The sequence below is a fragment of the Bubalus kerabau genome, chromosome 4 (assembly GCF_029407905.1).
Source record: "Bubalus kerabau isolate K-KA32 ecotype Philippines breed swamp buffalo chromosome 4, PCC_UOA_SB_1v2, whole genome shotgun sequence".
In the NCBI taxonomy this organism is placed as follows: Eukaryota; Metazoa; Chordata; class Mammalia; order Artiodactyla; family Bovidae; genus Bubalus; species Bubalus kerabau.
Window position 1 is genome coordinate 141891490 of NC_073627.1, and position 14902 is coordinate 141906391.

Genomic DNA, 14902 nt, shown 5'->3' on the forward strand with positions numbered 1-14902 from the left:
GACTCCCTTCGTGTCTCCCTTATGTCGCCCAAGGATTAGATCTATAAGGGATGGAGCTGGGGACCCTCAGGAAAGCCAGGGTATCTGCGCTGCCTTAGGCCATCTGGACCTGGGACCATGCATCCTGTGAGCCCATCTGTGTCCAGGAATCAAGAAACCCTGCTCTAGTTCCACATCAAAGGCCAGTTAGCTCTATGGCCTGAGCACCGGGGATGCTACCACCCCACCTCCCTCCCAGGGCCATGGTGAGCTCCGTTGAGACCACCATGGTGTAAGAGATCACCACTGCCCTCACGGTCTACAGAGGCCTAAGGAACGGTCCTACAGCAGCATGCAGGCCTGCGGTGAGATCCTAAGGGAAGGAATCAGGCCCCGCTCACCCCTGACCCTCTCGCCCAGCCCAAGCAGTTCCGGAAGATGATCCAGCAGACGTTCCAGCAGTACGCCTCGCTCCGGGAAGAGGAGTGCGTCATGAAGTTCTTCAACACCCTCGCAGGCTTCGCCAACATTGACCAGGAGACCTATCGCTGTGAACTCATTGTAACGCCACCTTCTTTTCATTCTACCCCTGACCCAAATCTCAAGCCTCTCAGGATAGCAGGCCACAAGGGCAACTCAGGGTGGGGATGGGGATCAAGACAACCCTCCAACCTACTGCTTGTAGATTTTGTGGCACCAGGACCTCCCCCAGTGTATCTGAAAATGCAACTAACGCTAAGCTACTTGCTTGCCGAAGGGAGCTGAAACCTTGGCTCCAACTCTGGGAGGAGGTGGACAGTGCTGGCAGAGTGTTGGGAGGGGGGTGATCTGTATGGTGGGAGGTTAGGATGGAAGGAGCTAGAGGGCCCAGGAGACATGGCTTGTGTCTAGCTAGTGAACTGTTTTCAAGCCTCTGAAACACGAGCGGACAGAGAAGAGACAACAACCTGTCTCTCCTTTGATTCCAGCAAGGATGGAACATTACTGTGGACCTGGTCATTGGCCCTAAAGGCATCCGCCAGCTGACAAGTCAAGATGCAAAGGTAGAGAGAGATGGGGTGGGGAGGGGGCAGGCCCCACCCAGCTCCAGGCAGAGCGTTCTTCCCCTTTTGGCTGCCTCCCATTCTGGCCTGTCCCATCGGTTCTTCCACCCCATTGCTGAGAGCAGAGAGGCTTTTGGTATCAGTAGCCGTGCGGAGGCTATTTGGGATAACGGTATGGGGAGCGTGGGCCATTAGATCCCTGGGACTGTCCCTGGCACAGAGGGGTGGGGACAGGTGTGGTTAAGGTGGGGGAGGGGAAGAGGGAAGGATACTACTGTTGCTCTTCTGGCAATAGTAGTTGCTCTTTCAATGGCATAGGGGCTATCATGTCCCTGGGAGTCAGAATAACCAGGTCCAGCCCTGGCCCTACCACCAGCTTGGCATATGACCGTAGGCAAACCTTGACTCTTCCCAGGCTCATTTTTTTCTTCTGCAAGGGGCTTGGGCTAGGTGATCCTTCTAACCTGAATGGTCTTTGATTCCCTCTTCATCCCTGCCGAGAGACTCCAATGCCTGGTTCTTCCTCGCTCCCCACCCCCACCCCATACTGATCAATCCTCATGCCCCGATCCCAGGAATGGGATGGTCTGAAGGAACCCCTCCTTTCCCACAGCCCACCTGCTTGGCCGAGTTCAAGCAGATCAAGTCCATCAGATGCCTCCCTCTGGAGGAGGGCCAGGCGGTACTGCAGCTGGGCATCGAAGGCGCTCCCCAGGTGAGCATCTCTGAGAACATTGGGCATGCCTGCTCAGGCCAGCCTGGCCAGGGCTTCCCTGGCTGCTGAGATCTTGTTAAGTAAAGGGCACCTAGTTCTTAGACCAGATAACAGGATGATGTCAAACTAAGGAAAAGTACATTAGGAAGCAAAACTGTTGTTAAAAATGTCAAGAAAGAAGTTGTAGGAAGTTTGGGGGAGGGCAGGAGTAAAGTGACCAGGAATCAAGGTACAGATCAGAGGTCTAACTGTGAGCAGGTAACAATGACTCAGAACCAAGACCTTGGGGATCCAGGGCTTTTTGTAGGTGGGAGAATGGGAGAGACCTCAGACCACAAACAGGTTGTCTGCCTGTCCTTTCATCCACGTGTCCTCTGCCCCACTCCCTCCCTCTTCCCTTTTCTCCATTTCTGCTCAAGCATGCAAGGCATGTGCTGTACACTGAGTGACTAGAAAAACGCATTCCCTTCCTGGAGTGTAAGGTGTAAGTTGGGCGGGGTGACAGGAGCGCCCCCTGGTGGCAATAGGGAATGCAAGCCGAGCCCTAGAAGAGGAGCTGGTGGAGTCCAGGCAGGCCATGGTTAGAAGTCCTGCAGTCCCGTAGGGTTGACTCTAGCCAAGGCTCTGGGGTCTCATCCTTGGCTGGTCTCTTCCCTGCAGTCTTTGTCCATCAAAACCTCCTCTCTGGCAGAGGCCGAGAACATGGCTGACCTCGTAGATGGTTACTGCCGGCTCCAAGGAGAGCACAAGGGCTCTCTCATCATTCAAACCAAAAAAGGTGTGTTTCCACTTGAAGGTAACCTGGCCCAACAGGCAGTGGGTGGCATACCCGAGCCAAGCCTCCGGGGAGGAGCAGGAGAAGCTAAACCATTGACGGATATGTGAATGAAGAGCCTTTGGAAGTGGGGAGGGGCTCACCCAGCCCTGGGGGACACTTCCTGTGATCCCATCCCAGATGCTTGGCTACAGCCCTGGCCCCGCTGACCAAGGCTGGCACGGGGTGCGGGGGTCAACTTGATGGAGAGATGTTTGTCGCCCTGGGAAGATCAAAGCTATTCCCAGAACATGGCTGGTCCGTCCTGTTTGGGGATAGAATCAGAAAGCAAGGGTCAGGCTGGGATGTGTGACAGTGGCAGAGGAAGTCTGAGAGTTTCTTCTGCTAAAAGGATTCCAGTTCAGGGCAACAGCCTATCCAGCTTCCACTCTGACTCTCAGGGGCCATAGAGTGGCGGGAGGGGTCTCCTGTGTGTCGGCTGGTAGAAGCAGTGAGGTTCGTCATCCATCCGGGACCTGTGTCCCTGGTTCCAGCTCCCCTTCTTCCTCTCCTCTCCCCAGATGGTGAGAAGCGGAACAGTCTGCCCCAGATCCCCACGCTGTGAGTACAACCAACCGCGAGGCCGAGGGGGAGAACGGGCCCCGCCCTCAGCCCTTGTTTTCCTTAAGAAGGCAGACCGAACAGGGAGGGGGCCTCCCCCGCCACGGTTTCCAGTTTCTGGCCCCCAGGAGAAAATGATGGAATTCCAGCATTTCACAAGTGGTTATTTTTCACCAGTAAATTTCTCCCAGTGAATTCGTGCAGGGTTATTCCTGTGTCCTAAAGCCACCTGGCACCATCTTGGGCCGAGGAGGGCGGGGTGGGGAATTGCTGCTGTCCTCTCCGTTGGCGCTAGTGGTAAAGCACTTGCCTGCCAGTGTAAGAGACATGGGTTCAATCCCTGAGTTGGGAAGATCCCCTGGAGAAGGGCATGGCAACCCACTCCAGTACTCTTGCCTGGGGAATCCCATGGACCGAGGAGCCTGGCTGGCTACAGTCCATAGGGTCGCAGAGTCGGACGCAACTGAAACGACTTAGCAAGCAAAGCTCCCTCCTGTCTCCTGGTGGCCTGGGCCATGCTCTCAGCTTAGTGCCATCAGAACACGCTGCTTCTCCAGGCAGGGTGGGAGGGAGAGAGGGGGAATGAGGCCGCCCTGGGTGGGCACTTCCAGGCTCTGAGCTCACTGAGCTCCTGCCCTGTCCTCTCCTCCTGTAGAAACCTGGAGGCTCGGCGGCCCCACCTTTCAGAAAGCTGCAGCATAGGTAAGCCTGCCCACCTGCTGTCCTCTGCCTGCGCCCAAAGCCTCCCTTCTGCCTGCTCTTGTGGCAATTTGAAGGATTCTCTCAAAGTTACAGACAAATGAACTTCCCCTATGACTGCTCAATGACGGCTAAACATAAATAGCTAACATGTATTGGGCGGGGCTTTCCTTGTGTCTGGATGGTAAAGAACTGACCTGCCAATGCAAGAGACACAAGAGACATAGGTTCGATCCCTGGGTCGGGAAGATCGCTGGAGAAAGAAATTGCAATCCACTCCAATACTCTTGCCTGGAGAATCCCATGGGCAGAGGAGCCTGGCAGGCCACAGTCCATGGGGTTGAAAAGAGTTGGACATGACTTAGCAACTGAGCATGAGCATGAACATGTATTAGGCAGCTAGTATGGGGCACCATGTTTGTCTTGGTCAGCTCAGGCTTCATAAAAAAGCCACAGACTGGGGAGCTTAAACAACAGACATTGATTTCTGACAGCTCTGGAGGTGGAAGTCCAAGACCAAGGTGCCAGTGTGGTGGGATCCTGGTGAGGTCTCTCTTCCCGGCTTGCAGACAGCCACCTTCTCCGTGTCCTCGTGTGGTGGACAGATGGAGAGCTCTAGTCTCTCTTCCTCTTCTTCTAAGGACACTCATCCCACAATGGGGGCCCCACCCTCATGACTTCATCTAACCCTAATCACCTCCCAAAGACCCCTTCAAACACCACCGCTCCTGGGGTTAGGGTTTCAACATATGCATTTGAGGGGACGCAAGCATTCAGTTCACGACAGTGTTAAATACATAATTGGTATTGTTTTCTTTAATATTTACCTTCCCTAGAAATAGTCATTTCACAGAAAGGGAAGCAGATTAAAGGAGATGAACCAACTTGCCCTAAATAGCCAGGCAGCAGCAAGGAGGGACTCAGGCTGAGGACCCTGGGCCCTGTGGCCACCCAGATACCTGGGGGAAACCCGTTCTCCCCTGGCTCCTCCCCAAGCCCCTCCCAGTCAGCTTAGTTCCACTGACCTGTGGTGGGCAGGGCAGGAGGGGGGCTCACACCTGGTTCCTGGTGATGCCCCCCTCAAGGCATCTTGTCCATGGGGTGTCCTCCTGTCATTTCAGAATCAGACATCTATGCTGAGATCCCTGACGAGACCCTGCAAAGACCAGGAGGTAGATCCCTGACCGCCCCCCACCCCATGTCAACCACCGCCAGGGCCATGGGAAGTGACATCTGGGGACACATATGACATCACAGGGGGACTTTCTTTCCTTCCTATGTCGTCTTCCACGTGTGTCTCAGCCAGGGACACAGCTGAGTGAGGCACCTGTGATTTGAAAGCAGAGATCATTGTTTTTATCCCGTCACCATTGACCTTTGGTGTGTCTGTGGTGGAGGGGTGTGCTAAGAGCATGGACATGGGACTCAGCTTTCCCAAGTCTGAGACAATGGAACCTTCTAGACCCCCTTTCCCAGTCTAGCCCCTGGTTCCTGACTGAGGTGTTGGTGGGGGAGGTCTGGTCACACCTGGGCAGGAGGGGTCGGAGCCTGGTGTTAGAGCCTCTGGATACTCAGAACCCCAGGGATATGGGCATTCAGAATCCCCGGGGACGTCAATTCTTGGATTCCCAGGGGGTACCAACCAGTTTCTGTGCCCCAGGACTGTCTGTTTTATCCCCTGTGCAGGCCCACAGTATGGCATCGCCCGGGAAGATGTGGTCCTGAATCGTATTCTCGGTGAAGGCTTTTTTGGGGAGGTCTATGAAGGTGTCTACACAAATCACGTGAGTTCATGATATCCAAGTTCTGCTCTTCGGTAGAAAGAGAAAGGAGCTCAAATACTCTAGTGTTGGGGGAGGGGGTGTGCTGTGGTGTGTGGTACTTCACGCATTTGGCCTTTGCAGTGTTTATGAAATACGCAGGGAGTGATGAAAACAAGAGTCATTTCCCAGAAAGGCTGCAATTGCAGGGATCGGAAGAGAGGCAACATCTATGGGGCATGGGATGGGGCCCAGTAGCAGGGACTGAGTCTTATGGGAGAACATGAAAGGGGAAGCTCCATGTGAAGCAGTTGTGAGAAAGGCAAGGTGGGCTCCAAGGTCGCCAATGGGGGCTGGACAAGTTTGCCTTTGTGTTCGTGCTTCAACCAGGCCTGGGGAAAAAGCAAAATTGTAAAAACCAACAATAAAGAGAACAAGGCCTGGACGCCATGTCTGATGATGGCCTTGCATGTGACCTGCACACACCCGCTAACTTTGGGCAGGTCACATGGACCCCCAGCCTCCGTGTCCTCACCTGGACAGTCAGGGGCTCAAGGGATCTGATGTTCAGCGTTCCTCCAGTCCAAATGTACCCTGATCAGGAGGAAGTGGGTGTGAAGGAGAGGAGGGGAAAAGATAGGAAGTAAAGGCTTTGCAGAGACCCAGACGTCACCTGTCTCCTGGGGACGCCAGGGTGGGGAGCTCTGGGCAGAACTGAGGGTCCCTGGACACACTCTTATTTCAGAAAGGGGAGGTGATCAACGTGGCTGTGAAGACCTGCAAGAAAAACTGCACTCTGGATAACAAGGAGAAGTTCCTGAGTGAGGCAGGTAGGTGTCCCTGGGGAGACACCAGCACAGGGGCTGGAAAAAAGCCGGGAGACTATGCAGACCAGGAAGCAGAAAGGGGTCATAGCATCTGCGGTGGAGGTCGGGGAGGCAGTGGACAGAGCTGACATCCATAAAGGGAAAAGGCTGCACCACTGGCTCTTGGTCCAGCAGGCAGACCTTGATTCTTGCTTTGGGCCTTGGAAGCGCAGGAGCACCTATCCCTATCCCCTAGTCCCTAGTCCCTAGCACCTAAACCAAACCGCTCACCCTAATCCTAACATCTAACCATAACCCTAACAGCTAACCCTACCCTGAACCTAAACCTAAACACTAGCCCAAACCCTAACCCTAATCCCTAACCATAACCCTAAACGCTAACCCTAACCCCTAAACCTAACCCCAACCCCAACCCTAAACCTAACTCCTAAGCCCGAACAGTAATACCTACCCCAACCCTAATCCCTAATCCCTAAACCCTAACCCTAACTCCTAATCCCTAGCTCCTAACACTAATCCCTAACCCTAACACCTAACCACTAACCATAACACCTAACCCCTAACCCCGCCCTAACCCTAAACCTAACCCCTAACCCTAACCCTCTCACCCCCACTTGCAGTGATCATGAGGAACCTGGACCACCCGCATATTGTGAAGCTGATCGGCATCATCGAAGAGGAGCCCACCTGGATCATCATGGAACTGTACCCCTACGGGGAGGTGAGCTGGAGGCCAAGGAGGACCCCTGTGATGACAGGTGGACTGCAGTGGAGCAACACCTAGGGAGGGGGTGGCCAGGGAGGATGCATTCGGAGCCAGGGGCCCTTCACTCCCGGCAGGGCTGTTTGGAGAGGAAGTTGCCAGATTCTTCTGCCAACCTGGGTGTCCCCTCCCCCATCCCCCAGCTCCACACCCAGGTCGGGCAGAATCCTCAGGGCATCTTCCCTTTCCTACAGCTGGGCCACTACCTGGAGCGAAACAAGAACAGCCTGAAGGTGCTCACTCTTGTCCTGTACTCGCTGCAGATCTGCAAGGCCATGGCCTACCTGGAGAGCATCAACTGTGTCCACAGGTGGGGCTGGGGAGGGGCCTGGAGAAGGAGGGGTCAGGTACAGACCAGGGTTGAAGGCCTGGCTTTGGTCCCGCTTAGGTGACAGCTTGAGCACCTTCTTGGGACCCGTGTCCCCCTCTAAAAGTACAACAGCCAGCGGTCCCTCCCAGGATTGCTAGGAAGAGGAAATCTGAAATCGGGGGTGTCTGCCTGTAACTCAGTAGCCCGCATCCCTGTGGGTGCAGGAAATCACTTCCCTGCTTGCTGCTCACTTATTCTCTGGCATTTCCATTTGGTGGCACCCAGCCTAGCAGGAGAAGGCAATGGCACCCCACTCCAGTACTCTTGCCTGGAAAATCCCATGGATGGAGGAGCCTGGTGGGCTGCAGTCCATGGGGTGGCTAGGAGTCGGACACGACTGAGCGACTTCACTTTATTTTTTCACTTTCATGCATTGGAGAAGGAAATGGCAACCCACTCCAGCGTTCTTGCCTGGAGAATCCCAGGGACGGGGGAGCCTGGTGGGCTGCCGTCTCTGGGGTTGCAAGAGCTGGACACGACTGAAGCAACTTAGCAGCAGCAGCAGCAGCAGCAGGAGAGCCTGGGTTCTGGCAGCACTAGCCCGTCCTGGGGTCCCAGGCCTTGCAGCCCAAGTGAGTGGCGCTGCCCTGGTCTCTGACACCTCCAAGCTGCCAAGTCCAGTCCTCTGACTGTGGCGCTGGTCCCTTCTCCACCCGGCTTTGTCCCCTTCCCTGAAGGGAGGTCCCCATCACGGGGGATATGATCCTCTGGAGGAGACAGAGTTCCGTTCAGTTGCTCAGTTGTGTCCAACTCTTTGCGACTTCATGGGCTGCCCCACACCAGGCTTCCCAGTCCATCACCATCACCTGGAGCTTGCTCAAATTCATGTCCATTGAGTCGGTGATGCCATCCAACCATCTCATCCTCTGCCATCCTATTCTCCTGCTTTCCATCTTTCACAGCATCAGGGGTTTTTCCACTGAGTCAGTTCTTCACATCAGGTGGCCAAAGTATCAGAGTTTCACTTTCGGCATCAGTCCTTCCAATTAATGTTCAGGACTGAATTCCTTTAGGGTTGACTGATTTGATCTCCTTGCAGTCCAAGGGACTCTCAAGAGTCTTCTCCAGCACCACAGTTCAAAAGCATCAATTCTTTGGCACTCAACTCTCTTTATGGTCCAGCTCTCACACCCATACATGACTACTGGAAAAACCATAGCTTTGACTAGACAGACCTTTGTTGGCAAAGTAATGTCTCTGCTTTTTAATATTCTGTCTGGGTTGGTCATAGCTTTTCTTCCAAGGAGCAAGCGTCTTTTAATTTTACAGCTGCAGTCACCACCTGCAGTCATTTTGTAGCCCAAGAAAACAAAGTCTCTCACTGTTTTCATTGTTTCCCCATCTATTTGCCATGAAGTGATGGGACTGGATGCCATGATCTTAGTTTTCTGAATGTTGAGTTTTAAGCCAACTTTTTCACTCTAATCTTTCACTTTCATCAAGAGGCTCTTTAGTTCCTCTTTGCTTTGTGCCATAAGGGTGATGTCATCTGCATATCTGAGGTTATTGATATTTCTCTCTGCAATCTTGATTCCAGCTTGTGCTTCATCCAGCCCAGCATTTTGCATAATGTACTTCTGCATATAATTTAAATAAGCAGGTGAAACTATACAGCCTTGACGTACTCCTTTCCCAATTTGGAACCAGTCCGCTGTTCCATGTCAGGTTCTAACTGTTGCTTCTTGACCTGTATACAGATTTCTCAGGAGGCAGGTCAGGTGGTCTGGAATTCCCATCTCTTCCAGAATTTTCCACAGTTTGTTGTGATCCACACAGTCAAAGGCTTTGGTGTAATCAATAAAGAAGTAGATGTTTTTCTGGAACTCTTGCTTTTTCTATGATCCAACTCAAAGCCCTGGGGTGAGCAGGTGAATTCTTCAGTCCAACGCCATCCTCCTCAGATATGGGGCCAGATGGGTGACACTATGCACAGCGATGTTGGGGGATGTGCATATTCATCCACCCATTCGTTCACTCACTTGTGCAGCAAATATGGTGGAACTCTTCCTGTGGACCTCCAGGCAGTGTCCTAAGCTCTGCGATTAAGTCACAATCAAAACAAACAGAAACCCCTTTCCTTGTAAAGCTCATCTTCTAGCATCTTCTAGGGTGAACAGTCCTGGGGCAAAGTGGTATATTAGATTTGCATCCTTTGTGACATTGTCGGGCTTTGAAGTCATCTTTTCAATAACAAAGACAAACAGTAGGGTGCAGGACCTGCCTGGGAGAAACAGGAGATGAGCCAGTTTGGGGTTAGAAGTGATGCGGGGATTCAAGATGACTGAGTCGGTAAGGGCTCCCAGAGTAGGGGATGGAATTTGGGGGTGGGGGGAGTGAGAGCTTAGCTCTGGGCTGCGCCTCTCACCTGCCAGCTGCCAGGTGTGTTCCTTCAGCTCTCTGCCCCGCTCTCCTCCGTACCAGGGGTTTCCAGGGACTCTGTGCCACGGCTCAGGGGCATGTAGCCTTTAGGGGGTCCTGGCTCTCCCAGTGCCCCCTGAAAGTGAGCTGTGAGCAGCTGTGGGGTCACAGAACAAGGAGAGGTTAATTGTGATCAGGAAAGTGGTCGGGCTTCCTCCCAGCATCCCCAGCAGAGGGGACAATACATGTAGTGACTGGGGCAAATACGGGGAACACAAGACAGACTTGGAGGTGGAGATGCGTGAGAAGGAATGATGGGAGACAGGGCTCAGCAGCGAGATGCAGGGAGGCAACCAGAGCGTGTGAGCAGCAGGGAAGACCAGCCAAGGCTCCTGCCTGAGCCAAGTTCCAGCAAGACAAGTTGTGGGACCAGGAAGGGCTGACCCACAGAAGCTGCTTGATTCCCCTTCAGAGGCTGGGGCCCTGAGGCTGTCTTCTCCTCTGCCTCTCTGTCCATCTGTCCATCTGTCTGTCCCTCTGAAGTGTTATGAACCACCTCACCCTGGTCTTTGCCTCCTTCCAGGGACATTGCTGTCCGGAACATCCTGGTAGCCTCCCCTGAATGTGTGAAGCTGGGGGACTTTGGCCTTTCCCGATACATTGAGGATGAGGAGTATTACAAAGGTGAGGTGGGGGTGTGTTACATCATTGTCCCCGAAGGGCATCCCTGAAGCCAAAATCCCCCCAGAAGGTGACTATAAGGCAAGTCTAGGCCAACAGTCTCTGGAGAGTAAGCTGCCTTTCTGGATAAGTCTGGATCATTCTTCTCTAAGAGCTCCCATAAATCCTTGGTCCGCCCACAGCCTCTGTGACCCGTCTACCAATCAAATGGATGTCCCCCGAGTCCATCAACTTCCGCCGCTTCACGACCGCCAGTGATGTCTGGATGTTTGGTGAGCAGACTCTCCACAGGGTGTGGATGAGGGTTTGATTACCCCTCTGTGACCAGGATAACAGGGGGCACAAGAAGCAGAGGTCTAGACCCTCAGGTTCTGTTTTGCTGCCACCACTGAGGAGTCCCAGAGCTGGGGAGTCAGTGGTGGATTGGGGGTGACACGAGCTAAGAGCCAGCCTGCATTCATCTTCATGGAAAAGGCTCTTGATATGAGCATGAGCTCCCCCAAACAGCCCCAGGACAGAGGTGAGGCCACCCCGCAGGGGAGCCTCAAAGGCAGAGCTGAGCTCTTCTCTGAGAAGAAGGTGCAGGGTGAGGAGAGACGAAAGCCAGGTGATGGACAGCCACTTAAAAGGCACACAGCCATGTAGATCCTCTGTCTCAGGTCTCCACAGCCTGCCCAGTACAATCTCATCATTCTTCTTCCCATTTTCCAGACAAAGAAACTGAGGCTCAGCAAGTCAGGGGCTTGCTAGTGATCACACAGGCAGCAAGCATTGGCTCTAGGCTTCATATGCCAGCTTTCTGATGGAGCCATCACTCCCTCCAGGTGGTCCCAGTGAAGTTCCTTTGACGGTCCCCTTCTCCAGAACCCTAACAGCTCCATGTGGAAAGGGCCTGGGTGTGGGAGCTTAGTTCCCTTACAGTCATAGGCGACTGGTCCTTTAGCAGACTACCACGTGGGCAGGCCCCCCGGGATGCTATCCATAGAGGAGAGAGGAGAACACAGGGTGGTCCCCAGCAGGCACTGAGTGTTGACCGCACGGCTGTCTCTCGGGAGGATGGGCTGCCTCTCCAGGTTCGAGTCCCCTCAGCACGGGCCTGAGCCCTCTCCTCCCGCTTGCAGCTGTGTGCATGTGGGAAATCCTGAGCTTCGGAAAGCAGCCCTTCTTCTGGTTGGAGAACAAGGATGTCATTGGGGTGCTGGAGAAGGGGGACCGGTTGCCCAAGCCTGACCTCTGCCCGCCCATTCTCTACACCCTCATGACCCGCTGCTGGGACTACGACCCCAGTGAACGACCCCGCTTCACCGAGCTCGTGTGCAGCCTCAGGTGAGCAAGGAGACGGGTGTCAGGGGGAGGACTGCAAGCCCAGGGCCCCCTGAGAGCAAGTCTCCTCTTTAGCAGCACATAGAGGTTTATAGCTGTGTGTGTGTGTGCTCAGTCACTAAGTCATGTCCAACTCTTTGTGACCCCATGAACTGTAGCCCACCAGGCTCTTCTTTCCATGGGATTTCCCAGGCAAGAATACTGGAGTGGGTAGCCATTCCCTTCTCCAGTGGATCTTTCTGACTCAGGGATCAAACCAGGGTCTCCAGCATTACAGGCAGATTCTTTACCATTTGGGGCCACATAAAAATAGGTAGGGGGCTATATTTGGCCTGTGGGCCTAGTTTGCTGGCTCCTACTTTAAGGAACCCAATGCTTAATTAACATTAAATACTACAGCTTTAAACACTGTAGGCAACTTGTGGGCATTCTTTTAGAAAATCATCCCCAGAAACTGCCACATGGGAAGGCATCACAGGAGAGGCTGGGAATCCCAGGTCCAGGCAATGGGAATCTTTGAAAAAAATTTACACAGTGTGAGAGCCAGGAGTTAAGTTTTGTTGCGAGCAAAATGAGGTCTGCAGCCTGGGAGACAACATTTCAAATAGTTTTGAGAAACTGCTTGGAAGAGGTGAAGGGGGAGCCAGCTTATACAGAAGTTTTGCAACAAAGGGCAGGTTGTCTGAACAGCAAACAATTATTGTTAATTCAAGAAAACCAGATACCCAAGTTAAAGAATTGAGTGCTTTTCTATGTATGGGAAGATGCAAGAGTCTGGGCTCACTGGAATCATTCCTTTGATATGCATCTCAGCTCTCTGGGGCCAGTATCCTGTGTTTTCACATCCTGAGTTTCCTCAGGGCTCATTGTAGGGAGTGGCTGCAGTTTGATGGCTCCTAGATGGCAGGTTTTTTTTCCTTCCTGAGTTCCCTCAGGGCTCACCAGCTCACTATCCGTGGTGGAGGCAATTGCTGATGACAGTGACATCCTTGTTTACTGATATGGCCGGAAATATTCATTTCTCAGAATGATAGTGCATTTGTTTATAGGTATGGCTCTATAAACAAGCCGTATCACGACTTTTTGTATTGCACACAATAGAATGCATATAAATCTGAAAATATGGTACCAAATATTATATGTTTTGTAGTACTATTTAGGGCTTCTCTAAACAGTGGCTCAGATGATAAAGAATCCACCTGTAATGCAGGAGACCTGGGTTTGATCCCTGGATTGGGAAGATCCCCTGGAGGAGGGCATGGCAACCCACTCCAGTATTCTTGCCTAGAGAATCCCCATGGACAGAGGAGCCTAGTCAGGGGCTACAGTCCTTGGGGTCGCAAAGAGTTGGACATGACTGAGCAACTAAGCACAGGACAGTACTGTTTAAAATGATTAAACAAGGCAATTTAAGTGATACAGACAAACTTTAACACTGCGTGAAGTGGCCATCTCCATTTCCAAGGGCCAGAGCAGTGGCAAATGGGAGTGGAAGGTAGGACACTTTTATAGGATAAAGAATAAGGAACAAAGAAGAGATAATTAGAGAATGAATAGGGAATAGGGAATAGGAAACAAGTATAAAGCTGAATGGGCTTCCCTAGTGTCTGAGATGATAAAAAAAATCTGCCTGTAATGCAGGAGACCTGAGTTCAGTCCCTGGGTTGGGAAGATCCCCGGAGGAGGACATGGTAACCCACTCCAGCATTCTTGCCTGGAGAGTCTGCATGGACAGAGGAGTGTGGCAGGCTGCAGTCCATGGGGTTGCAAAGAGTCAGACACTACTGAGCAACTAAGCACATAAAGCTGAATTGGCATTTGGATTGGTATTTGGGTTGGCGTTTGGAATGGTACTTTGATTCTGATAAAGCATAGCATTTAGAAGGATGTAAAAGTTGTCTGCATTTTGACCTGCTGATGTGACCCCCCTGGGCAGGAGCGGCTCCATCTTGGGCCTAGAAATGTATTTCAACAACACATAATCCCTGTCTGTAGACAATGCTTGGTACACTTGTGGATTCATGGACCCTCTGCCTTTATTTGAGTCCTTGGAGGTGTGTGATTCCCAGGTTGGGAACCGCTGTTGGGTAAAAGAAAAAAAAGGCAAGAAGCATGCATTCAACTAACCTGGGAGGAAATCCATGGCCCTTTCCTATGAGCACATACCAGGAATACATGTGTACCCTTTCCCATTAGCACACACCAGGAATGCATAGGTTGGGACAGCTGCAGGGTCCACGGTACTGTGGCCTGTCTCCTAGGGATCCTCCCCAGTGCCGTCTGCAAAGGACGTCAGAGAAGACTTGGGAGTAGGATCCCAGCTGCAGTGGAACACAGAGGGGAGCCCCCAGGAGTGTATCTGACCTTGTTTCTGTCTCCTTATCTGACCTGACTTCCTGGCAGTGACATTTACCAGATGGAGAAGGACATCGCCTTAGAGCAGGAGAGGAATGCTCGCTACCGACCTCCCAAAATCTTAGAGCCCACAGCCTTCCAGGAACCCCCACCCAAGGTGAGCCAAGCCCCGAACTCATTGGCCCCATTGGCCCCATGAATCACAGCAGAGCGGGGACCCTGTCCAACCCCTCCCAGATCTGACTGTGCAGCTCCCCTTACAGTGGCGGTCAGATGGGCCCCTGCGTCTTCTCAGCCCTTCCACCCAACCATCCATCAGCCCTGAGGCAGCCCCCATCAGTCACCTCGGCAGATGGAACCTGAGACAGCCAGAGAGCAGGCACCTTGTGCGGCTTCTGGAGCAGGCAGTCACCCTGGAAACATTTCCCTCGGGAGACAGTAGCACTTTCCCTTTTGGTGTTTTTAGGGACAAATTAGATTCCCTTGAAGGTACGTGATGGGGAGCCCTGAAGTCCAGCCTCTGATGTCCATGGCATCTCTGGGCGCAGGAGCCAGTGCCCTTCTGCCCCACTATTAGATGGGCGGGACCACGTCTGTAGAAATCAGCTTGGGCTGCCATACGATATACTACAGGCTGGGCAGCGTACACACAGA

General features: G+C 52.9%; 1 protein-coding gene across 7 annotated transcripts in view; it reads left to right on the plus strand.

Moving 5' to 3' along the window:
* Positions 1 to 14902, plus strand: part of PTK2B (protein tyrosine kinase 2 beta) — a 139431-nt gene that overhangs the window by 108141 nt on the left and 16388 nt on the right. For 6 of the 7 annotated variants that reach the window (XM_055578785.1, XM_055578789.1, XM_055578786.1 and 3 more), the window contains exons 8-22: positions 400 to 540; positions 948 to 1022; positions 1636 to 1737; positions 2398 to 2515; positions 3073 to 3112; positions 3768 to 3814; positions 4933 to 4983; positions 5498 to 5595; positions 6317 to 6401; positions 7019 to 7119; positions 7356 to 7471; positions 10473 to 10573; positions 10753 to 10842; positions 11692 to 11896; positions 14297 to 14405. In XM_055578785.1, the coding sequence (XP_055434760.1) occupies positions 400 to 540; positions 948 to 1022; positions 1636 to 1737; positions 2398 to 2515; positions 3073 to 3112; positions 3768 to 3814; positions 4933 to 4983; positions 5498 to 5595; positions 6317 to 6401; positions 7019 to 7119; positions 7356 to 7471; positions 10473 to 10573; positions 10753 to 10842; positions 11692 to 11896; positions 14297 to 14405 (1479 nt within the window). The remainder of the gene's footprint in view (positions 1 to 399; positions 541 to 947; positions 1023 to 1635; positions 1738 to 2397; positions 2516 to 3072; positions 3113 to 3767; positions 3815 to 4932; positions 4984 to 5497; positions 5596 to 6316; positions 6402 to 7018; positions 7120 to 7355; positions 7472 to 10472; positions 10574 to 10752; positions 10843 to 11691; positions 11897 to 14296; positions 14406 to 14902) is intronic. The other variant, XM_055578788.1, reaches the window with a different exon arrangement.